The sequence below is a fragment of the Panthera leo genome, chromosome D2 (assembly GCF_018350215.1).
Source record: "Panthera leo isolate Ple1 chromosome D2, P.leo_Ple1_pat1.1, whole genome shotgun sequence".
NCBI classification, from domain to species: Eukaryota; Metazoa; Chordata; class Mammalia; order Carnivora; family Felidae; genus Panthera; species Panthera leo.
Window position 1 is genome coordinate 21,370,337 of NC_056689.1, and position 26,627 is coordinate 21,396,963.

At 38.7% G+C, this 26,627-nt stretch overlaps 1 protein-coding gene across 2 annotated transcripts in view; it reads right to left on the reverse strand.

Moving 5' to 3' along the window:
• Positions 1-26,627, reverse strand: part of ANK3 (ankyrin 3) — a 335,879-nt gene that overhangs the window by 26,887 nt on the left and 282,365 nt on the right. Inside the window, exons 31-41 of one of the 2 annotated variants that reach the window (XM_042907474.1) lie at positions 25,779-25,875; positions 24,862-25,090; positions 24,092-24,217; positions 23,037-23,159; positions 22,574-22,600; positions 21,431-21,512; positions 9,550-17,355; positions 8,850-8,924; positions 5,631-5,762; positions 4,562-4,705; positions 1,002-1,092 (exon numbers count right to left, since the gene is read on the reverse strand). In XM_042907474.1, the coding sequence (XP_042763408.1) occupies positions 1,002-1,092; positions 4,562-4,705; positions 5,631-5,762; positions 8,850-8,924; positions 9,550-17,355; positions 21,431-21,512; positions 22,574-22,600; positions 23,037-23,159; positions 24,092-24,217; positions 24,862-25,090; positions 25,779-25,875 (8,932 nt within the window). Of the gene's footprint in view, positions 1-1,001; positions 1,093-1,371; positions 1,684-4,561; positions 4,706-5,630; positions 5,763-8,849; positions 8,925-9,549; positions 17,356-21,430; positions 21,513-22,573; positions 22,601-23,036; positions 23,160-24,091; positions 24,218-24,861; positions 25,091-25,778; positions 25,876-26,627 lie in introns of both variants that reach the window. The other variant, XM_042907475.1, reaches the window with a different exon arrangement.

Consider the following 26,627-nt stretch of genomic DNA (forward strand, 5'->3'; position numbering starts at 1 on the left):
TTGGTAGGGTGAGCACAGAACTCTTTGGTCTTATTCTTCAAAAAGAACTCTGTAAACTCCTTTTTTGCAAAATGTTACAAGCTCCCTCTTTGGGAATTTTCATTGAGCAAGAAGCTTTACCAGTCATATGAAAATATTAAACATGGTTATGAAATAAATTTAAATTGGATGCAAAAACACCTGAGGTTATCACTAGTTGCCACTGAAGTAAGTTATATTTTAGTCTGATGTATGCATAAATAAAAATAATGCCATCTATTACTGACAGACTATTTGTAGCAGCCATTTGGTGGCCATTCTATAGGCTTCCTTCTTCAATCTGTAAACCTGTGTGAGGAAAGTAGTAGTATTCTTATTTTTAAAGTCGGTTAAAGTGACGTTCTTACAGCTTAGAAATTCATCCAGAGTCACAAAATGCAAACCTAATGCCAGTGGGATTTGAACCAATGTCTGAAGGACACTAGGCTCTTACCTTTCTAGAGGAAGTCCAGTATCAAAAAGAACCAGATTCATGATTAGGGAATTATTTTGGTTGTAATCAAATTTCTATCATGGCAATATTATTTGGAGTGAAGAATTACATATGACTTTTAAAGTCTGAAGTCAGGAAATCATAGAAAGGTTTGCATTTCTAAAAGACGTGGAGTTTTATTTACCCCATTATTTTGAAAGCATATTAGTTACTAGCTTTGTGAAAAAAATCAGACAAGTCACAAACTAGAAAAGAGTAGTCTTCTAAAGTAAACACAGACATCTTTGGCATGCATGTAAAACTTTTTACATTTTGCTTCAGGCTATCAGTAGTTTTAAGAATTAAATTGAGTTTCGTGTGAGTTTCCCTCTCCAGATTAGCAGAATGAACCAACCTTTAAAGCAGGTATTATCCCCAAACTGGAATGGTAATTTAGAAAAAGAGTAAGTGCTAAAAAGTAGGTGTTTAAAACAAACTATTAACATGTAATCTGTATTTCGCTTTCCTTTTTTCTGAAATAGAGTCATACCTGTCATCCAGTCTTTCTAGTAACCCACCGGTTAGTCTTCGAGCTTGAGCAGGGGGCTCTAGGTTTCCACCTGATGTCTCGTTCTGCCAACCTGCAATTGAAGACATTTCCAGTTCTGCTTGCTGAACACGTTTAAGAATAGCCTGTACTTTTTCTTCTGTCATCTCCTCAGACTCTACGCCTTCTTCAAGTTGAATGTCCTCAAATAGAGATTTGAGTTTTTCTTCCGTCATCTCCTCATCAGGACCAGATTTTCCTTTCTCTTGCTGCTCAGAGCTTACTCTTACTTTACTAGTTTGTTTCAGTGGCTCTGCTGGTTTAACATCTTTTGGGACCCCAGCCATACTTCCGAGGTATTGAGGATACTCACTCAGACATACATTCTCCAACTGGCTCTCATCTACATCCACTGTGCCAGGCATTTCTGTTAAAGGCATTGAGTCTTCGAGTTTGCTGTCTTCTAAGGAAGTGTCTTCTGCAGTTACGACTGGAGGTCCTCCATCTGCTGAATGCTCTACGTTCCCCTGGGAAGGCACTAGCCCATCACTCAGTCTACTGGGGGTTCTAAGGGGAGACTCTATGCTAGAGATATCACTAAAATAATCATCTTGCTGGAAAGGGGTGGGTGGTGTGTAGTGCAACCCTGTGGGAGTTTCCAGTTCCACTTGAAGGGAAGGATAACCTATGGAAGACAGTACATTTGGACTGACTGGAATGAATTAGAGTACATCAAACAAAACACATGGAATGAATTAAATTATATCAGGTATGAAAATGTATGATGAGTTACAGAACAATGTTCATAAATTTATTGGTTTAGTTCAACTAAATGTAATACAATGAAATAAAAGACTAGTGCAAACTATAATAAAACAGAACACTAATTAATTAAGATATAAATGGTTTCTATCAACTTTGATAATTTTAATACAGTAACTTAAATATACAGACTAATTCAATCCAATAAAAAGTTAGCTGTCGTTATATAAAATACATTTATTCCACGGTCAAATTTATTAGCTTTCTACTTTCAGCATGCAAAATCCATATGGTGGTGGACTGCATACAGCAAGCCACAATTGTTATAATTAATTACTTATAACTCATTTGAAGAGCTTTACATAGGAGCAATGCTACCCGACTCTCATTCTTTTTTTTTTTTTTTTTCACATGAAATTTACAGCGAAGAAAAATAAATTTAATCTTTGGAAAGAAATTATTATTAGACTTTAGAGCAATAGCACTGGGGAAAAAAAAGTCTAAAAAGATGTTAGGAAAAGGATTTGAGAAGCAGATAAAGTAGAAAAGACTCCAAGGAAAGCTTTCAGGTGTCATAATGTGACAGAGATGAAAGACTTGTGGTGCACATGGAGGTCTTAGTGACTTTGGTGATGCAGACCACTCAGAATCACAACTCAAATAGAAAAAAGAAATGATACACGACAGAGACAGGAAGAAAGCCATTTGCAAAGAGCTCTCTGAATATTCACAACAACACTGTGAAACACCAGCCTGCTCAGTGGGGAGGTAGGGAGCAGTTCCCTTGTTTTAACCTTCGCTGTGTGGACAAAGGGGACATTTTTCTCCTTCAGCAGAGAAAGAAGTGAACAATGGTCTGGTCATGGTGAGGAAAGGAGGCTTCATAAAAGTTCCACCAAGAGGAGAGACAGGAAAAAAAAGGCAACCAAGCACACTTTCTGAATTAATGGTCTACAAAACTAAAGCCTAATTTTCCCATCAGTCCACGACAAATATCAACTTAGCTTTTGTGGTAAATTCAAATTACTGTAGGTAAGTATAGTCACCTATAAACCAGAATCTTATTGAAAAGTTGGCTGACATTAACTGAGGTTCATAATCTGCACAAGTGAAATTTACTTCATATACACATTCCTAAATTTTCCTACGAATTTTTAAAATAAGAAATATAAAATATTAAGATGTAGCCACAAAAAGCCCTTGGGAATTTATTTCATTCTATTCTGATTTTAAAATGTTACAAATAAATAAAGCTTTCAATTCTATTGACTATTTCCATTATTTTCTGGTTATCCTACTTGTTCTTTTTTTTTCTTTTTTTCTTTTTTTTGCTTATTAGTTCTCTTAATTTCTTTTCCCAAAAAATAATATTAAAAGATTCCATAAACTGTAACTTGGCAATAATTCAGAATTTGATATAATGGTCTTTCTTTAGTGCAAAGAGATTGGTTACCATTATATGGTCTCACATATAAGACAAGGCCTTGAAGAGAGCTTTTTTCCAAGGTTCTATGGTATGTATGTATGTATGTATGTATTTAAGTAGGCTTCACAGCCAGCATGGAAACCAAGGAGGGGCTCACATTCACAACCCTGAGTTCAAGAGCTGAGCTGAGATCAAGAGTTGGATGCTTAACCAACTGAGCCACCCAGGTGTCCTGCCCCAATTGATGGTATTTATAAGCTTATAAAGAAACCACTTTAGACACTATTGCCCATCGTGTTTATGTTATATGGATAATAAGATATGCTTTGAATTTTCTGTTAGCTTTAACGTTAGTAAGCAGAAACTTTTTAAGAATTTGCCATCTTTGCCACATAACATATGTAGAACTAGAAGTTACTGATTCTTGTTAGTCTAACTTTGCCAGTTTAAAAACGGGGAAAAATGCCATAATTTTCAAAACTTGGGATAGAAAAGTATCCCTAGCTCTTCTTCCTTCCTCCACACCATCATCATTTTTTACTCAAAATTCATTATCAGAATACGTTTCCATTTGTAAAGGAAGACAACACCTTGAAAAACATAGTAAGATATTTGTTATCCTTTACTTAATACTTTGATTAAAAAAGCCCCAATTTACATAGGAAATTGAAGGAAAAATGATAATATTATTATATAAATTAATTTAATGTAAAAAATGAATTATGTTGTTAGTGACATCTGTGCTCATTGAATTAGAAATGACACCGACTTTTATATATCAGGCATGGTTTTTCCAAACAATAAATGGAAGCATATGAAGTTAAAATAATGCTAAATAAGTAAAACATGTTTTTGAGAGATGCATTAGGCTTTTTCAGTAAGCGCTTAAATACTTGGTCCCCAAACAAGATTTCACCATTTTATTTAACAATTTGTCTACTCTATGCTTAAACTTGACCCAGTACCTTGGTTATTTGGTAAAAATAACTCACAATTTGGTCTTACCAATATACTAATAAAAGAGTTCACTAGTTTTTTACGTAAATATGAAAATGACAACCACAATGCATTCTCTAGATATGAAATTTTCTTCCACTTGGTTATGTAAAAAATTTTCAAATACCAACTATTGAATATCCAACAGTTAGTTAACTTATGCTTTTATACCTCATTATGTGTATTTTATGTAACAGACATTTATCAAGTTTGTTCTATCAGAGTGTTTATTTCCAGACTCTGGCAGAGAAGATGCTGTGAAAATGAGAAATGAAGTCAAGCAAATCACAATTTAGTTGGTTTTAAGTGGCTGCCTTGTCCTCCACACTTTCAAAGTTTATCAAATGATTAAATAAATATGAACGCTAAATTCAATTACCATCAACAGGGTCATGGAAAACATTGTTCTCATCTGCAAAACTCCTGGTGCCTGAAATATTTCCATAATCAAATATCGGTCCTTCTAGCAGAGTCACTATATCTATTCGATTAATTTTTGTCAAGACCGAAGTTAAGGCATCAGCTGAAAAAGGAGAAAAGAGGGTTGAAAACCCGATTAAGTGATTTTCTTCCAGTCACCACAATATCCACACAAAGGCACGGCTTTCTTGACCCGCCTAGAGTTTATTCAGCTCCTCCTGACTGAGCTCTGCCATGTCACCATCCAGAGGGCTCAGAAAGCCCACCATTACAGGGAAGTCATGTTAGGGTCTCAAGAATCACTTTTGAGAAGCTGTGTGTGATGACAGCAACATTCATTCCACTGTAAGATGCCAAGCAGATGGGCCTCAAAATAGCTAAACTCCATTTAGTTACAAGGAGATCTAATAAAATTTTAAACATGTTCCTCTCCTTTCAGCCTGCCAAGATAGATCACCCTCATATTTGACATTGACCATCTTAACGGCTTACTGAGGTCAGGCTGACCCTGGCAAACCCACAATAACTTACTTCCCATTGTTGTGGGTTGGCATTGGCCATGGGACAGCACCACCCCTCCCACCACCCCAGCAAAACTAAACAAAGTCAAACCTAAAAATATTAGAGACTTCTCTGCCAGCACATATGAAGCTGAATAAAATGATTTCATCCTATACCTTCTTCCTTCCTCTCCCTGTGCATCCGTCCCCAGCCACAGCAGTAGCCTCAGAGTGCTTCTGACTACTACCCCACAATTTAACAGCTAGAATTGTATTTTCATTTTTGATGGTCACAGAGAGAACTAAAGACAAAATGCAAAAAAAAAAAAAAAAAAAATTCTCTACTATTTGCTTTCTTAAAAAGATTCCCAAAGATAGATGTTTGGAATATCAGTGTTAAAATTAAACAAGTATAACTTTAATGACTTGCTATTACTTTATGATTACTCTGGTTTCTTAACAGTAGGCTTATCTAAAACATTGGATATATGCAGTTGTGAAAGTTAAAGTAATATAATTTCAGCATACTTGTAGCATTTTTTCCGTCTCTGGTAACCCATTTTTTTAATAACATGAAGCTTTGAGAAATTAAAGAATTTGGATTTTCCACACGTATTTGATTGATTTCATCCACTGAAAAATTCAGTTCCCTTGCCAGTTCTGTAGAAAAGAAAAAGAGTTACTAAGATTTCACATTCTACTTTTATCACATATGTTTCATAAAAGTAATGCTCAACTGCCACACAAAAAAAGAAAGGAATTTTATAGTAAAACCCAGTCCAGCCTTGAGCATTAATCTTTATATGCTTCATTTTACAGGAAGCTGTGATCACACACAGGCTGTGACTTAACTCTCTGGAAATAATTACTTAGTTACAATTAGATTCCCTCTTGAGAGATTATTTTACAAAGAATTCTTGATCTGTACAAAAAGGATGCTGCTGGATTCCTTTAAGTCATCCAAATTATTCTTCACAATTTGCGCAAACCTCACCTAAGATGGGTAGGGATACACAACTCATAAATATGGCAAAGGGGGTGCTGGTAGCATGACTTTAGGAATTCCACTTGGGAGGTTAAATGATGACTCCAGACCAGATCGTTGTCTATGTTACGGTGTCACTTGTATAACAAATACAAGGGAGATAGCTTTGTGTCCATCTCAATGTCTATACCCATACGCTCAACCTTATTAATCAGAGTGTCTTTGGGAAGACACGTGTGAGCATTAGTAGCTGTCTTGACAGAGGGAAACTAGGAGCCAAAGATGAGAAGGAGCCTTACTTTTCATTATATATTTTTTGTACAGTTAAAAAAATTTCTCAGGTATGTATTATATTAAGTGATTATAGAAATAAATGGGAAACAATTCTTCCCATGGAAAGGGAATTGCTCAAGATTCTACCCTGGTTAAATATTTCTAGCATTTGGCAAAATGCATTCAGAGGCTCAAAAAGGTCCAGATTCTTTGGTCAAGTGATTTCACTTCTGGAACTCTATCATGACTATACATTGAGTTGGACACAATGATTTATACACATGAATGTTCATCTCAGGCTTGTACCATTAGAAAACTGAAAACAATCCAAGTGTTGAACAAAAGAAGAGTTAATTAAGTTAATGCAGTGGTTTGCGAACTGTTTTGATCATGGCCTACAGTTAGAAATACATTGTATATCATGATGTTTATATAAATGAAACCAGATCTTTAAGGAGCAAAACTTAGCCTTAATACACATAATATACAGACATATCCCCCTCCCCCCCATTCTATCCTATTAAAAGCAAAACCAAAGGATGTATTGATTTCATGACTCTCTAGTACACTGTGACCCAAAGTCAGAAAAACACCATTATTAAGTATGTATATTGGATCTTATTTATCCATTAAAATCAAGACCATAGAATATGTAATTTTGTAGAAACTAGGTAACCACAAATAAAAGAGCAAAAAGTTACATTGTGTATATAACATTTTAAAAGCTTTTAGACAAAAATCAAAGTACATTGAGATGTTAACAGTGGTTCTGAAGGACAGAATTAAATTTTGCTCTTCTACATGATAATTTTTCTAATAATCTTCATTGAGCATAGGTAATGCAAATTTACAAAAGTTAAATTTAAGTTTTAAGTTCTTTCAAGTCCTTTGTGCTTTAAGAAACAATACTCCTACTGTCCAACAAACCCTTATGATCCAACTGTATCCTTTGTCTAGTGACCCAGCAAAGAGCAAAGACACACTGCCACTAAGAATTTTACAACATTATGGCTTTACAGCACATCTTCTCCTGAAATGTACCCTGATATACTAAGGACTGGATTTGTCTAAGGCAAATAATGAATAGTTATGGGCATATAATACTGCACAATCAACATTTGCTCCAGTATGTTTTTAGATTACAATGTCTGATGTTAAAATATAATTATTAGTTTTATGTTAGCAAATATTTATACATAACAAATTGCTATTAACTCTCAACAAGCTTCCAAGGATTATGCAGACCACCTGTCTTTTCAGAGTACTACTAGGCTCCTGGTTGTTAGCAGTGGGCCTGAGAGCAGGGGCTGGGTGGAAGGAGACAGGAAGGTTATTAAGTTGGGGGTGAGGGCAGAACTTAGGACATTTAAAAGAAGAAGATGTAGCTGACCTTGTTTGCCATTATCTGGTTTCATATTCTCCATTTTAATAGCATATAGATAATTGTTTCCCTGAGTATAGAATATCGCTGAGGGTATACATGATGACTTAGATGTGACAATGGTTAACATTTCTATTTTAAGCTATTATATTTTGTTGCTGTTGTTGTGTGTTAAACAAAATACACTCAACCTAAAAAACTTAATATTTTTCTGACTCATGTGAGGAGGATTTTGGGGGCCCAGTTAACATCAAAACTACAAAGCAGAATCGTTCAGTCGACACAGAATTTTATCTTCATCTTTAATGAAGTGAAATCAAGCTAAATATTCATTTTCTACACACTGATCATAAACAGTTTCATTCACTTTACTGAACTCAACTATTTTTGTAGTTTGAATAGATTTATACATGTGTATCAATCTTTAAGAAATTATAATTCAAATTTTAAGCTTCCTGTCATTCTCTTGTTTTCTTCTTTACGTAGTTATTGAAAATGATCCTTGTTGTCTTTTAGCAAAGTGATACAAGATTTCCTTTGAAATAAATCTTTGGGCATAAAAGTGAGTCCACTTAAAAGGAAAAAAATATCAGGTAAATGTACATACAGATAACATGTGTAGGTCATAAAAAGTGTGAAGATGACCTCATGAATGATTAAAATTTGTGAAACCGAGGCATGGATTAATTGAACTGTTGCTTAAGAGAGCTGCCCCCTGAGGGCATAAACCATGTTTAAAATTTTGGATGATTTAAAAATCATAGGGCTTAATTGTGTTTTTCTTTATACCAGAAAAAAAATTTACCACTAGGTAAAATGTTATCTAATATTACCAGAAATGGCAGTGTGAAGAAAGTGCCTACATTTAAGGTAAAGTGAGATTTAAATTTCTATTCTTGAGTGTATGGGCTTTGAAAAAGCTTTGAAAAACACAGTATATAAGGTATTATCGGTAATCATCTCTGGGTTGATAGAATTACAGATGATAAAAATGTTTGCTGTTTTTTTTTTCCTTGTTGCTTGTTTCTGTTTTACATAATGAACCCCTTGTGAAAGACAAAGAAATTAAGAAACTGTATTTGTCTCACTCAGTCGTGTATACACTTACCTGTCCAACTAAGTCCCAGGTGATCGGCTACTATTGCCATCCTGATATCTGTCCGTTCACATGGACTCTGTGGACCTACGATTTACAATTTCTTAATTAAAATAATCATCAAGAAAGACACGATACTGGAAAATGTTTTTTAGCAGTACTCAGATTTTACAGAGAGACTAATGCTAACACTGTACACTTACATGTGTCCTAGTCACCTACATGAACACTTCTCTTTTCACATGGCTCACTTGATTGTCACCTGCACCAGCCAGATGTGAGACTACATGGATGCTCAATGTGATGGAATTGAACATGCTGACGAGCTAGCTACTGGACAGCGGTTACAGAATCATTGTGTCGGTGAAAACACCATGATGGGATCTCAACATCTCTGCTTTTACTTTGACAGAATCATTATTAGTACATTAAAGAAAAAAAAAAAGTTGCTCATCTTGAATGACACCAATGTCTTCAGCATGCTTCCCTAGCTGTCTACAGTGTCGTTTGGTTAAAAGGGAGGAAGAAGAGTGTATAGACAGCACACACAGATGACAGTGACAGAATGAGAAACTACGGTTAAGTCACTTCACAGGCAATCACGACAGTTCATGCACTAGGGTCTACGAGTCGGAAAGTGTTTACAAACTACGCTCGCTCTCCGGGATGTGAGCAAAGAGTGCTCGAGAGACCTGACTGCCTCCGTTCTCACCAGTCCTTCTACTGCTCCTTTTCCCACTGCCGGCCTTTTCACTCTTTGATTTTAAAGGTGCTGCCTCTGTTTTCTTATCTCTAGCAGACTTCGTGGTAACTGAAGGCTGGCCACCCCGGGAAGTCTCGGACAACGACGTGTTTCTTGAGGTACTGTCTTCCTCATCGGACAACTCGGACTGCATCTTTTTGTCTTCTTCAGAGAGGCGGTCCACAAGCTTTAAGGTCTCACCACTAATTCCCTTAAAATATTCAATGGAATGTTTACATACTTCCTTAAGCTGACTCTTCCTAACTTTTACTATGGCGGTGGTGGTGGTGGTGGTGGTGGTGGTGGTGGTGGTGGTAGTGGTGGTGACACAGGTGGATCTTACCTTTACTGGCAACTTGGATGGAAGCTGTTTGGCCTTGCCTTTCTCTGGCTGCCCTTGCTTTTGTGTGGCACATGCTTTTCTAACTACGTTATCTCTGTGTGTGTCTTTTACTGGAATTCTGGACTTTACATCTACACATGAAGAAGAAATAAGGGTTTTGGTTTTCTCAGATTGACTGACCTGCTTCGTTTTACTCACTTTCATGTTTGGCATATGACTTGGTGGGCAGATATCTTTTGGTGAAGTGGCCTTTATGGGAAGTTTGGATTTTCGCCTAATCCCTATCGATTCCTTGGTCTTTGGCTGCTCTCCAAGAACTTTCTGCTTATCTCTTACACAGTGTCCTTGCAGTACCCCTGTCTTTTTTCCTGATGAGATTTTCACTGGATTAGCTTTCTCTGTGGTACAAGTGGGTGCAGAATGTTCTGTCAGAACTATATTACTTGTAATGTTATCTGTCTGTATAGTGGAAGAATCCAAATTGTTGTTGTTATTAAAGTTATCTTTCTGGAAATCATGTTTTTCTTGGGGCCTAGTGCCCATGTGGCTATTGGCTGTATTTGAAATCATTGGTATAGTTTCATTCTCTAGTCCCTGACAACTGGTCATCACAGCTTCTATCTTATCTGTCACTTCTCCAGGGCCTTCTTTCTTCATGGTCATGGTGGATGCAGAAATTCCCATTTTTATAGGCGTGCGCAACTTGGGGTCAACTTTAGAGGTGCTAGTGGCTGCTGCCGATTTCTCCAGGGAGCCACTACTGGATGTGCCTTCCTGACACTCTCCGCTGGTCGGGATGCTGGGGTTGGGTTCGACTGGAGGTGCCTCTACATTTCTCTCTAGATTGGTTTCTACAGTGGTGTCCCCTGACTGTGGCTGTGGTGTGGCAGTGACCATACTTTTATCCCCTTCCCCCTGGTCCCCTGACTTCCCTTCAGAAGTATGCTCACCAATCTGGAAAAATTGGAGCCTCTCTTCAACAAAATCCCTCTTGCTCATGTCAATTGCACCACTGCGAGTCATCTCAAACATTTTCCCTTCGTGAAATGGGAAGGGGTTAGGCTCACTAGTTGGGGTACTTTCATCAGTTGGCGTTCTGGCTGGCGTTGTATCAGGGGTTGTTGCTGGCGAGCGGTCTTCCACAGCCAGACCAAATGGCTTAGTTTCATCTTCCCGTGATTTACTGTCAAAAACTTCATCATCCCCTCGGTTATTAGACCAGGGATCAAAATCTAGACCTTTGGTAGCTACTGTTTTAAAAGGAGTGGCAAATTCTTCATCTACTTTGTAACTGAAGTAAGTATCGGGAAACACTGATCTGTCAGGATGTCTGCCTTCTAGAGTGAAAAACTGGGCCCCTGATTTCTGATCAGTCTTATCAGGGGTCCTTTCAGATGAGGAACTTTTAGAAGGTGGCTTATCTTCGTCTGGTCCCACCCTTCCCTCCTCCTCCTCGATAACTTCAAGTTTACTTTGGCTAAAGGAGCGATCAGCTGGCTTCAGAATGCCCTCTGTGTTCCAGACATCTTTCTTGATTTCCATGGTTTGACTTGGGAGTTTAGAATCACTCTCTGTCAGGCCATCATCTTCATCTTGCAGGTCATAGCCATCCAGAGAGTCGATCTCCGTGGCATCTGTGTCATGAGAAAACTCGGCCGTGGTAGCAATGGAACACTCTGTGATGGACTGGTCATTGTTTCCATTCTGGGCAGTTTCATTCTGAGGTGAATCGAGGCCAAGGCCAAATTCGTTATCTTTTCCAGATCCATTGGTTTCCAATTCTTTCTGGTTGGAAGCCTTGTCAGCAGGAGCTTTGGATTTGGTCATTTCTTTTTGTTCATCGTCTACTTCCTTTAATTTGAAGGTGTATTTTTTAACTGGGACCGGCTGATAGATGGACTCGTCATCACTCGAATCGCTGACGTCTGCCCCGGGAGGAACTGGAGAAGGTGGCTGCACTCTGATGACTGGTTCAGCCAGCTGGTACTTGTCATGTTCATCTTGCAGACTGACTTCAATCATGTCAACCTCTCTTTCAGGGAGATAATGATGCTTCTTATCTGGCTCCATCTGGTCTGCATCCAGTGGTGGAGGAGGGGGGAACTCAATATAGGCAACCCTACTGGTTTTGGGTCTTTGGTTAGAGTCTTTGCTCACATCGGTAGGCATTTCACGCTCCACGGTTGCTTCCTCCACCGTAGTCTGCTTTAAGGAGGCTGACTTGGCCTGCTCCTCCTCCTCAGATTCCTCAGAAACCTCAGGGATTGGGCTGGGTTTGCCTGGTATATAAGCTATGAGCGAGTCTGGTGTCTTAGACGTGAATTCATAACTCACTTCCTCTGAACTGGGTGTTTCCGGGGTTAAAGGGCTTTTCCCAGAGCTGTCTAGAAAGGAAACTTGTTCTAGAGTGTCATCTTCTGGACTACCTTGGGGAGAAGGAGGCTGCTTCTGCTGTCTAGTTGTATAAAAGGTCCCCCTGGTCTCTTGTACTGTCTTACACTCCTGACTTATGATCTTTTTTACACTTCCTTGTTGTATCTCCTTTTCATACTGCTTCCCCACCTGTACAAAACTGACATAAACAGGTAAAGTTTTTATGTCTTTCCCTCCCTCCGTCTGGGCTAGTGGAGCAACTCTTTCCAATCCATCAAGGGGACTGTGGTCGAACACATCACTAGAGGGAGATTCCTTTCCTGGGCTAAACTCTAAGGAATCAGGAGATTTGGTGGGAGAGGTTTCAGTTTCATCAAGAGGAGGGCATAAGCCTACGTAACTCTGGCGTTTGGAAACTTTGCTGATTTCTGAATAGGTAACTTTTTCGTCTTCTATAGAATTAAAGTGCTGTGTCTCGACTGTCTCTTTACTCATACTTGATGGGGACAACTTTGGTGATAGTTCGTGTTGGGGGAACATCGGCTGCTCGCAAAAACCATCAGGAATATCAGAAGACAGTATTCTCCGTCCCTCTGCAGCTCTGACCGGGATGTGTGATGCTGCTGAGCTCTCACTCCTCCTGGAAGGTTGTTCCAGAGATCCACCCGGCCGTTCCCCTTCTTTCACAACATATTCCCTATATAAGACCTTTTTGGAGGGAGATTTTACAGTCATTTCCTTAATTTCTGAGAGAGAACCATTTGTTAACAACTTGTGTTCTCTCTCAGTCACAGACATAAATTCACTCCTTTGATCAACAATCTTACTCTCAGGGTGACCAGTGTGATTCTCTCTTACATCATGAACAAGTACATGTGAAAGTTTTTCTTTCTGCGACTTATTGTTAGCAGCTCCAGAACTTTCCCATGTTCTAAAGACCTTTTTGTCCCATGGTCCCTTAGTTGCTAAATCTGAGGTTACATGACATGCCAAGTCTTTAGGCTGTTGCTCAGAAAAATAGTCAGGCATTGCTTTACTTGACATTTCAGTTCTCTGTGTCTTCACATCCTCGGAGCCAGAATCATTTATGACAATTTCATTGCTTTGGACATGCTCATCTTTAGCTTTCAGGACCATAAAATCATTTTGCACAGACACACTTTCATCTGGGAGGTCTATGGCCTTCTGCTGCTTTTCTCTAGCAAAAACTTGGTAGACAGGCAGCTTGCTCTCCTGGATTTTTTTGACTGGGATTCTGGATTGGCCCTCCGGCTTTTTGTCTTCTTGAGACATGTCCTTACTTTTTGCCTGTGCGCCTTGTTCAAATTTTAATCTAATGGAACTGAGTTTGGATTGTTTGAGCTGAAAGCCAGACTGGGGCCCTTCTGGTGCTTTGCTCTGTGAAATGCTTTCTTTGGCTTCCTCCATGGACTTGCTGTCCTCAGGCTGTTGGGAAGGAACCTTCTTCTCTGGGCTGCTCGGCAGACTGGATTCTTTCCTCTCATCAGCTTTGGGGAAGCCTTGTCCATCATGGCCATGCTGCCTTGCCTTAACCCACTCATCATTGGATGCCAACAGTTCTGTCAGCAGTACCTTCTCGGGGCTGCTACTGGTAGAGCTTTGAGAAGAGTATTCTTTACCATTTCTAGGGCGTGGCTTTTTCTCTGGGGACTGCAGTTCATCATTAAGCTTTTCGGTTTTGTCACGAAAAAACTGTGACACTTCAGTCAGTTTTTCTTCAGCTTCCTTCACAGTCCTGTCCACCCTATCTTCATATATCAACTTCTCTCTACCTCTGTCTAATCTGTCCTCAGTAAAGCGCATCCACATGGCATGTTTTGGACTACTAACATCGCCAGAATAGTGCAACACTGTCACTTTATCAAAATGCTCATCTTTAGACACTTTACCTACACCATTTTCAGACACATCTTTATAGATTTTGGAGAGAATTTCTTTTTTGGGGGCAGTGACTACTTTTTCTCTGGACCGCTTATCAGACCCCTGTAACTCTGAGCTAGGGGGTCCTGCATGGTCTGTAACCGATTCCTCGGTATCAGAGTGAGACACATCTAGCTTTTCTGACAGAAGCATTTTCTCAGCAAACCTGTAAGACTCCCCTCTTAGTTCTGACAACTCATCGTCATGGTATTCTATTGAGTGTTGACTCAAAAGCTTCAATGTTTTATAAGAGTCATCAGATATGAGTTGAGCAGAACTAGGGCGACTATCTTCTTCTTGGGACACAGGAGTGTTTACTCTGGAAGACTCCAGATAAGAAGGCAATGACTCTTCAGCAGTGAGTTCTTCTTCTTCTTGCTGACCCTGTTCCTCTGAACAAGGAAAAGCATCGTGTTTTTCTGGCAGAAAATCTTTTAGGTTAATATCTCCCCGGGATAAGTCTTTCTGATATACATACATTTCCTTTTCTGGATGCTTTTTGGTTTCTCTAATAATGACTTCAGTGGGCTCAGCTTGGTTACCTTTTTCGATGTGGACTTCTATTATACGCTCCAGTTTGGGTTTCATTTGGTTGTCCTTCTCTGCATGCTGGGCTGAGGTTTCAGCAGCAGACTTGTGAACATCTGGAGGCACTGCCGACTTATGCTCAAACAGACCTGCCAGTTCTTTGGAAGGGTCCCGCCCGGACTGAAAGGCCTTCATGATGTCATGGACTGACATGGTTTCTTCAATTCTTTCAGAGGCACCTTCACTGCCTGGTGGAGAATGATAGACCATTCTGGTGGTCGTGGTTATGTGAGTCTCTTCCTTAACACGCATGCCTTTGCTTAGAACCCGACTGTGGTCATCTTCTTCACCGTTGGCTTTCATTTGAAATGCTTTCACTTTTTCCTTAATACTAGAGGTGGTGGGCTTTGGCTCCAGTTCTGTAAAAGTAGGTGAAGGTTTGGGTGACACCGGCTCCTCTGGTTGGCCTGGGGGAGCATCTCCAGCCGAAGGTTCATAGCTCCTGATAACATGCACCACTTCAGTTCTTGTTTCTGTAATGACAGGAGGGATGGGGACTTCGTGAAAAAGTGGTTTAGGGCCAGTGCTTTCAGCACTCTGTGGGGCTGAAGGCGTTTTTTCACTTCTTGTTTCAAAGCCACTGTCAGACAAAGGGCTTTTGTCTTGGTCATGTTGAGAAAAGTCATCCGGAGACTCTAAAATAGTATCTGTTCCAAAAAAGGAATCGGCCATTTTACACAACTCTTTCTCAGAGGTGGAAGGCCTCATGGAGGCTGGAGGCATTTTGAGTTTGTGTTCCTGCAAAGCAATTGCTGGCTTCAGAATCCTTTTCTGTCTCTCTTCACCATCCTTCTTTGCATCCTCAAACTTGTACTTTAAATTTGTCAACGAACTACTCCCAATATCATTTGTTAAGTAGTCAATAACTTTGGTCAGGTTATAATCCTTCTCGGAGGCGGCTTTTGCTTTCACTTGCACTCTCTCTGGCAGAGTTGGGGAATGGATCGTGGCAGCTTGTTGTCTCGCTTCTCTTATTTCTTCCGAACTAAATTCTATCCAGTCGTCTTCGGGAGAGAGTCCTTTGTCACTCTTTGGTGATTTGGGTGGTCCTTTATTATCTACACACACATCTTTTTTAAGGATTTCACTCACTTTCACCAAGTCTTCCTTTACTTTCTCAACGATTTTGAAAGGTTCTTCATCGTCAATTCTCCCTTCTTTCGGGAGTTCGGGTTGGAATGGCTTCTCCTCAGGCACGTCTGTTTGTAGTATTGCGGTCATCCGCATGAGGTCCTCTTTCATTTCAGCCACGTCTTTTAATATCTCCTGACTGGAAGATAAAGAAGATGGTGTAGACAACTTAAGGGCAGAGGGTGCAAGGAACAAAGACGACTTAACTGGAGATGAAGTTCGATTGAAATGGGGCTGAGGACGTGTCTCCGTAGTCAATGTTTTAATGGGTGACAGCAAGGCTGCTGCTGATTTTGTAAGTGAACTAGAGTCTGGAAGTTTCTTTAATGCTGGTTCTGGCAAAACATTGACTACAGAGTATACTGGCACTGTTATTATAGATGAAGTTACAGATGAGGTAGTTGCAGATATTGACGACCCAAGGGATGTATAGAGTGCACTTGCTGAAGGAGTTCTTAGAGACTGAAAAGCGGATGGTGCTGAAGAAACATATGACCTGAGTGGGGAAAATGGCATCGCTGTCGTGGTAGAAAACACTTTATCGACTGTGTCAGTGGCTGCGCTAACCACAGAGCTCACAGAGTTTGTAGCCGTAGAAATTTTTTCCTGTAACGTGGCAGTGGCTTTGCATCCATTAATTAAAGTTGAAGATGACGGATATTTCAGGGGGGAAATAGATCCATTGACTAATGCTACCTCTGCATGTCCAGGCATCTGTTTCACAGGTGATGAGAGAGAGGGGGCCATTGTAACTTTAGCTGATGAAATGACATCAACTGCTGATTTCACTGGAGACACCACTGACTTTAGAGGCGAAGATATTAGCGGTGCTGCTGATGTAATAATTGACTTAAATGGCAAACTTGAGGAATACATATTAATGTTTGATTTGGGGGAGGCAGGGGGGGTCATAGTAATTGACGACCTCTCCAGAAGAGACCCCGCTGTAGTCACTGGAGAGGTTCGGGAAGAAAACGTAGAATTGGATGCCAGCCCTTTTAAAGGCGAGGACTCTGGGACTGTGGGAGCTCTAACCAGGGTACCAGAGGAAACCTGGATATTGTACGGAGATTGTGACACCACTGTTTTTATCGGTGAAGAAATTGTCCGAAAGGATCTAATCGGAGATGCCACATCACTAATGGATTTAACTGAAGATGTAGTCGACGCGCCTAATGTGGATTTGATTGGAGAAGGAGTCGAAACAGACCATATTGATTTTAACGGAGAAGCTGATGGCGTATTAGAGGAAGAGCTTGATAAGGAAGTGAAGCCTGACTTGGCTGGCCCAGGCACTGTGATCGGAGCTGTTGTCCAGGACTGGTATGGTCTTGTAGAAAAGAATGGCTTGTATGAGTAAGTGGTGGGGAGGGATCTTGTTGCTCCTGCACTCCGTTCAACTGTTTCTTAAATTTTAAAAATGAAATCAAACACAAAAATCAACAAAAATGGTTGAGAAACAGAGAGACCAGAGAAAAAAATTGGTCAGTAAACTTTGAAATATTACAAAAGCAAGTACAATTGTTTGCATGATTTAGAATGGAAGAGGCAAAACGAACAATTAAGTAAAAGAGGAAAAAAAAAACTCCACAGACATAACCAATCCAGAATTTAAAAAAAAAATAAATAAATAAACAAACAAACAGAAAACAGAGCAATGGGAAATGAAAGACAGAAAAAGCACATCGCAACCAAATAGGCCAACAATGAAAAACAGAAAACATGAGGAAAGAATTAATGATGAGAAAAATAACCACAATGGAAAACGGTTCCCTTACTTCCTATTGACTTTCTTATGTGCTGGTTTCGAAAGATCAGCAGCCATTCTGTTTTGCCTGTATAGGTACACGTTCGTTTTGTGCAACCATATAACTTTCATTTTAGTAATTTCTAATGCTCCCTCTCCTTGAACCTTTCGGTGATACAGATTGCACCTACTCAGAACCATATCGATGTGTGCAGCTATACATTAAATATCTAGAACTCTTTTTTTAGAAAACTACTCAAGCCTATTTCATGCAGAATCCAAAGTAACTTTTATGTGACAGGCAACTGATTGCAAACCGTGAAGCCACTGGATTTTAAATCTGTATCTTCCATGCATGATTCGGTTATGCTTCACACCCATAAAAAGCCAATAAGAGCAAGAAATTTTCTGAGTTAGAACTTCAAAAGAAACAACAAAGAAAAGGAATGTTTGCATTTATTTTTTCCCATGCAGCATATTCCTTTTGGTGAGGAAAAAGAAAATGTAATATGAAATGATTTAAAAATGCATGTGTACATACACACAAAGGGGGGAAAAGCGGAAAATATGGTTCATGGTTACCATAAGCAAGCAAAGCAACTGAAAACATCTTATCATGCGCATTATATCACGGCAAACAAGCCAATGAAGTAATACAATTTTTATGCCATATTATGCACAATATATAAACTTTAAAAATACTTTCACAAGAGCATTTAGAAAGAAGAGTACACTTTTTCCATGAGATGCAAAATCTTGGTACCTTTTGAGATTTTAGGAAAATATTTAATACCGCATACTGAAAATACATCTGCAACTAAATATATCCATATCCAGTGTGATCTTCATTATGGAGAAAAGCACATTGTTTATTTTGGATATTCCCCCCTCCCCCCCCCCAATCTATCACACTTTAAATTCTCAAAAGGTATCATGGGAAAATCTAAAAAGCACAGTCGTATTTTTAACACTTCATACTTAAGTATCTGCAGTGGGATCCAGTATATATTGGTATACATATTTATTTATCAGTGGCAAAGGTACCAATTCTGGTGCCTTCCCAGAATGTTCATGGGGCTCATGGCTGCTCCAAAGAGTAGAGCAGCCGTGAGGCAAACCTACCACTAGGAAAGATGGATTTAGTACCAGCATTCATCTGGCAATGGGACAAGAAACACACAAATGAGGTAAGCACACTCACTGGGGGAGAGCAAATGCACACTTGGTCCTCTCTACTTCTACAGCTCTAACAAACAAACCGAGTTGGTCACAGAGATTTGGAATGCCTGCCAAGGCCTAATGGTCTATGTCAAAGTTGAGTACAGTTTCGCTCCCAGAAAGCACTGGTTCAGAATAATAGTGAAACGCGAAGAGGAAATGACAATCTGCTTCATCTCTTATGCTCCTCTTCATGCTGTGCCCGGGCCATTGCTACAATCCAGTCCTTGGATTAGCAGCTACTCCCACAAGGGTGAAGATTTTCATTCCTAGTGTACATTTAAATTCAAATATTCAGAACATGTCCTCTTCTAAGCTTACATATTATAATAAAGAAACGTGGAAGAACTGAGGAAAAACTCACCCGTTCATTACCCCTCCTAGTCATAATTCTCAATATTATATTGCTTAATATATTTTGGACACACCATACTACAAATGGAAGATTTGGGGATTCCTTCACTTTAGTGACTTGGGCTCAGCCCAATGTCTCAAGAGAATTTATTTTTATAACTACCAGAAACTGGCAAAGCATCTCTCCTTCACCACTGAAGGCTGGCTCCGTCAAGCAATGTAGTCTTCTGAACCACATGTATGGTTTTAACTTTGCATGAAGTAGCCAATTTACTGATTGGTTACACATTTTATGCTTAAATGACACATATTTTGTGATGCACTTTATAACAAAGAAAATTTCTGGGAGGTTCTGGATGTCAGGCACTGAATTACACCAGATTCTTTCTTTCTTGTTTGGGAGGTTGGGGTGGGGGTGGAAGGGACAGGGTACTGAGAGAAAAGCTGCATCACTTGCAGTTCTAACACCAATTCAGAGGCCATGACATTTCCTTAGTTTTTAGTTCTTAGTCCTTTCCATTTCTCTGTTTACCACTATTATGCTCCCTTTCATAAAACAGAGAAAAGTACCTTCTTCCTTCTATCAATATGTTATACCATAACCGAAGCTAACTAAAAAATAGCAACACTTGCATAAATGAAAAAAATTTAGTTGACTTAGCACAGACCTTACCTCAAACTCATATAGTCCCCCAAATACTTTAGGGACCAGAATCATATGGGAGCTCACCTGCCCAGAGGTACCTTGGACCTAAAGAAGCTGGTCATGGAACCTGTCCAAATCTTAAGTATTTTGCCTGGGAGTCCCAACCAGCTACCCTCTGAGAGCCTTAGATTTGAGGCAAAATAGTATTCCAAAGAAAAGTACTCAAATAATATTTAGTCTTATTGAAAAACCATCTACTTATACACATATATTGTCCTTGCTTTGTAGAATAAGAGGAGTTAGTTTCATCCCTTATGGTTTTGGAAGGATTTAGATATTTATGCTAGAGACAAAAACTGAGATCTGGAAAAACATTTATAAGTGTGGTAGAGCTCCATTTCTCTTATGCTCTCCGTTTTGCGTCTGGATATAAAAGTTCCGCCAGTAGTCAAGGAGCTAGACTCCATAAGATTATGCTAAGACCTTTTAAGCTAAGTACTAGAGTCTTCCTGCTGCACATTGAATATGCTATGTTGGTCCACAGAAACAAGAACTCAGGAAAGGTGGGAAAAACCAAAGATGTGGCTCTTATTTGTAATTTCCAATCCTCCCTAAACTCAAGTTAACTGTGAGTAATGGGAAACAGCCAGAAATTATTCACTAACAATTATTTGTGTAAAACTCCTTTTCTGATGGATCAAACACAGTGCTACTCTCAGCACTCTTAGCTCCTGTTGATGGAGGGATTCTCTGGAGGGCTGAGGGGATAGGGGAAGATGAAGTGGGGAGGGAGATGGAATGAATGAATATGACTGAATGGATTTATACCCTGATACTTGCAAGCCAGTTAACAATGAACCAAAAAAATCACTGAAAGAAGAAAAGGGCTTAACCAGTCTAGTGAAGACTAGCCTTGGAAATGGTACTTAATAAAGATGGGTGGGGGGTGGGGGTAGTGGCGGAGAGGGAGAAAGGAAGGAGGAGATACGAATTCAATAAGCAAGTGCCTCAAGAACGTAGGAAGATACACTTCTTGCAAACTGGGAAGAAGGAGAATCAGGACTGAGGTATAATGACCTACCTATATTATGAAAAATGAGATGAAAATCAAAGTTACATTATCACTTTTCTACCAACCTGAATATATAAAAATATTTTCTCCTTTGAGCTTAGATTTAAAGCAGCATTGGTGCATTATCTCCTAGGACAGTTAACAATCACAGTGAAATCAAGGTTTTTAAAGACAAGTAATGAGTAGATGTTTCTAAATTTTAAAATAGGTAGGGGCTTTTTAAAAAAACTGTTTTGAGGTTATGATCTAAGGGTGTTTGTGCTTCACATCTTCAACTATGTACAAAGTATCAGTTACATTTCATGATAAAGTTTCCCTGCAGGCAATTTTTCTTTTGCCATTGGGCTTCCAAATGACCCCCAAATTCAATTTGTACAGAAAAAAATGTCTCTTCTTATAGACATCCACATAGATTAGTAAATGTGTTAGAAAACTCACTCATTCCAGGCTCAGTCAAGTAGCTATAGCGCTTACGTAACGCTAAAGATGCAAAGCTCTGTCGTCTATCTGCTTTCTCGGCCTAAAAAAGAAAAAAAAGAGAGAGAGACTGTGTCCAAATTCCTTGTGACCTCTGTATGGTTTTGAAACATTTTGAAGGATGGCATGTTGATGACTGGTTTATCTCTATTTTTCTTCGTATGGATTCTCCTCATGAAAATGGTAATTCCCTGTTGTGACTCTACAACCCCAGCCACTGTCTCAACCAAATTCCCATCATTTAGCAAATATAAGAGCACCAACACAGCAGACTACAGGGAACTACAAATACAAGACGAGCGTTACAGAGACTTCTGATGCTGAGCAGTAAATTTTCCCAAATCCTTCATATTTAAAACACATATATCACGATGTACACTCCCTCTATGTGAGTACATTCAAGGGAAAAGGGCACACGGCGTCTCATTCGGATTACTGCTGCTGTTTCTATATGTTCAAAGGCATAAAGTGTGGATGAGGTTAAAAAAGGGTTAATGGCTTTATTAGAAATAAGATTCTATTTATTATTACTGGGGTATGAGTTTTAAAAATCCAATTATCATATAACTTGGAAAAATATTAGGAGATGCCTCATAAGGAAAAATTCATTCAAAACCAAATGGAACTACTCTACTATACCCTTAAAAATGGCCAAGATAATTTTCTTTAAATAACAAATATTTATCAGTAGCCATGGAACACATAGTTGGTATTACACAGAACAACTTGACTTATACAATAAAACTTCATATGTTACTCATAATCTTGATTTGACTGTTACACAGAGTGGATACTAGGTGGAAATATGGAAAAATGTATATTTACACATGCCAAGCTACTACATTTAAAAATGTTTAAAGAATTTTAGTTTCTCTTTTTCAAACACTAGCGGGATCACATTCCTGAATGCCTGGAGTGTTCTTATGTACATGTGGAGGAAGAGTAAACCATTCTTTAAGAAAACCGTACACCCTTTACCTCACTTACGCTAAGATCTGCCAACATATAATCTGTTTCCCCACTTCAGCCCGCTGTAAGTTCTTGTATACAGTTTCAATTTCTATTCTATCTCTGATAGAGTAAAAGCAGAAGTGTTCATATTACCTCATCATCTTGATCTGACTCTGTCTCCTTTTGGTTCCAAGAGGCATTGCAGAGACAAGGAATATTATAATGGACAGCAGGGAAAAGAATATCAGGATATGAAAAGGACTGAGTAGAAAGCACAAAATGCAAGCTGAATCAAGAGAGCAAAGCAAATCAAAAGAAGCCAACACAAAATATCAAGAACTGTACATCCACGGCAAATTAATGTGTGACATCATTTGAAAGCATAAAAATCTCTGAGCTACCAGCAGAAGCAGAAGCACCATACAGAGGACTCCATCATACAAACCATAACAACTTGACGCCACGGTAACAAGACTCAATTTACACAAAGAGACTAACACAACTGGAGTTTCAGGAACTTGAATCATGTTACAAAGCATTCCTTAATTGCATACCAAGGGCCCACTTCTTCACGACCAGGGGAAGAGAGTCACAATAAACCAGTATCAAAAGATACCTTTTTATGTGCTGGCAGAGTGATATTTAAGTTGCAAACAGCTGTTTGAGGCAGTCCTTTTGTTGTCTTTGGTTCTTTCAGAAAAGACAGACGACCACAGGGCTCTTGGCTGGTGTCTCTAATCTAGAAGAATTTAGGTGGTTGACAGTTATAGAGAGGGACTTTTCTGAGGATTCCTGTCTATACAAGGATTAAACATGTTTATTTTACAGAGCCCTTCAAGAGGCAAGAAAAGTAAAGGGAAAAGATGATGGTAATAGTTACGGAACAACCACCGTGGTCACATGTAAACTCAACGGGATTTAGAATGCCAGGTTCCTAGATTAGACCCGGGATTGCTGTGTCTTCTTGTTTTACCCTGGTAATATGCTGTATAGTCTGGGTTATATACATTTTCTTCCCATCTAATAATTTCTCTTTCCCAAGGCCTCAGTTTTAGCAACAATAATAACAGCAAATAACTGTCCCATGTCCTTCTGTTCTCGGAGGAGGAAGTTTCTCCAGACTGTCCTTGGGCTCCATCAATATGGAACTTAATTATGGGGTTTGAATTTCAGCCATTATTTGATTAATAAGCATGAATGAGATCTGATGCATTTTATTATTCTAGATTGTTTGGTCTGACAAATATTTGCTTAAACAGAAACAATCATTTAGCTGTTTAAAAGGTAAAGGCTCTTTTTCGCTAATTATAAAGCTTTCCTGGCTCAAAAGTGCCCTGGGGGAGAACTCGGGCAAAATCTGACCTTGTTCCTCTGAATTCAAGTTTGGTGGGTTATTTCAAACTGGGTAAATCATTAAACTTTTTTCTTTTTATTCTCTAAGAGCTCTTTCTAAAAAATATTTATTTATTTATTGAGAGAGAGAGGGAGAGAGAGAGAATCCTAAGCAGGCTCTGCACTGCCAGAACAGAGCCTGATGTGGGGCTCAAACTCACAAATCGTGAGATCACGATCTGACCTGAAATTGAGTCAGAAGATTAACTGGCTGAGCCACCCAGGCGCTCCCCACCTTTTTTTTTTTTTTTTAATTCACAGAGTCTATTGATGATTTACCTTGATGGAAAACGGCAGTCTATTTTCTTTGAAAGCATAAAAGTTAAAAACCAGCTGCTGTCCCCCTTTAGTAAGTGGGGCCAGATTTCCATAACAATCAACATAAATAGGTTTTCCTTCCAGAACCTTTTGGAGTAAAAGAAACACATAATTTAATGTTAATTAAATTGGAAGAATTTTGAAATTTTAAGTCACATAATATTAAAAGACTGACATATTTCTATGTCACATTTGTCTCCTTATTAGGAAATTACTTCTATGGTGTTACTTGCCACAAAAATAACTCTTCAGGCTCACAATTCAACAATTGTGATTGGAAACCAAATCATGCACATGTATAAGACAGAATTATATATTCAATTCTATTCCAGCAACCTTAGACATGTTTGAGAAAGTGCTGACATCAATCGCTTATTCATACAGACTTTGAAAGTTGGTTGTTTTTTTTTTTTTTACTCCAATACTTTTACTGAGTTTGCAAATGGAAAATCCTAGTAATGTGCTAAAGACAGTGACCATAAAAATAAAACAATTCAAGTTACCACAGGGAAGCACTGACCATGATGTAGATTCATTACTACTACATTTAAACCAAGATAGCCTCATACAAAGACACATAAAACATTAGAGGATAAGTCTATATCAAATTTTTTAACCAAAAATTGCAATCAATCATGAGCTTGATATTTCTAATAAGTGCTATTGTAACCTCAAGAGACAACCCCGTATCTGGGGAATGTAATAAAACAAACTTGTTATGAACAAGGTACCTCAATATCTTTGCTTCTTGCAACTTCTTCAAAATTCTCTTGCTGCTCTAAAGTTTTGTCCACTTTGTCATCTGTCATGCAGAAACAGCGCAGGGAGGATTCTACAGGATCATTCATTTTGGCAAAAACAACGAACTTGGCCATATATGGAACACATATTAGTTCTCTGTACAGCTGTGAGGCTAACCCCACAGTTTCTAAAACTTGATGGCAGTCTGCAAGCCAAAATCTGAGAAACACAGAAGTGTGAAGATGAGATGATTTTAGCGAAATCTTAAAAATAATCATCATTAAAAAGTCAAAGCATATAAGGGAATGATACCAAAACATTAACTCGTTCATTTAAACAAACAGCAATGATGCGTACTCTGCTTACAGAAGGTCTACATTTATTATATGTTTGTTCCTTTGCTGAGGAAATGCTAAGGATTTTTTTTCTCTCTTGTCCTTCCCATAAGATTCTTATTCCCCTCGTATAATTACCCATGATGAGCCTTCCCTTCTACTCCTGCTTAAGAGTTTAATCTCTTACTTTACATTAGAAGGAATAAGGATTTTATGGAAGAAAATGGGAAAGACATGGAAATCCTATCTTTTTTCTTTGAGACTATAAAAATTAAAAACAAGTTGCTGTCTTCCTTTAGCAAAGGGGCCAGATTTCTACAACGATCAACAGAAATAGGTTTTTACAAATTGCTGAGAACTAGCAGAAGCAAGTCTAGCACCATAGAGCTGCTTGTAAGAACTGGATAAAATGACGTACAGTAGTGAATTTTACATTTCTGAGTTAGGCCCAAGTTCACCATCAAAATTTTTAAAATTAATCATACTGGTGGTATTGAGCACAAAAACTTTTACTTTCCAAAAGTTAATAAAATTAATTCCTTAGTGCTTTTGGGAATCCTTTATTTCCATACCTGGCTGAAACATTGGTTGTAAAAGAGACACAATCCTTTATAAATGTCAGAGGTGTAGTTCCTGTGATGTCTTCCCACTGAGCAGGCGAGGTGCCTCCTGAGAGAACAAGAGCAGATACGTTGACGTCATCATGGGAGATGCCCCTTATAATATCTTCTTCACCATCCTGTTCTTCCTGCACAGCCGGAACTTGCAAAACTTCAGCAACTTTCAATTAATGGCATGCCCTAAAGGTACTTTTCCTCTATTCTCCTTCTAGCACTATTGCTACCTTATAGTGATCTTCTTGTAAGATATTACATTTTTTAAAGATCATTTTTCTGTTTGGCTACTAAAGAATATTTTAAACCTGGGGCAACCACAGACTATAAAGCACATTTTGTAAGTGCAATTTATAGGTGCAAAGATTAGTTGTTCAGATAGACAATATAATTATCTTATTTTTAAATTTTTTAAAAAATACAAGAACTATCAAGAAAGTTAAGAAGCAGCTTATTTTGTTACAAAGGAAATTGAAGAAGATATAAAGAAATGGAAAATCTTTCTGTGCTCATGGATTGGAAGAATAAATATTGTTAAAATGTCAATACTACTCAAAGCAATCTACACATTCAATGCAATCCCAATCAAAATTGCACCAGCATTCTTCTCGAAGCTAGAACAAGCAATCCTAAAATTTGTATGGAAACATGAAAGACTCTGAATAGCCAAAGTAATATTGAAGAAGAAAACCAAAGCTGGAGGCATCACAATCCCAGACTGTTGCCTCTACTACAAAGCTGTAATCATCAAGACAGCATGGTATTGGCACAAAAACAGACACATAGACCAATGGAATAGAATAGAGA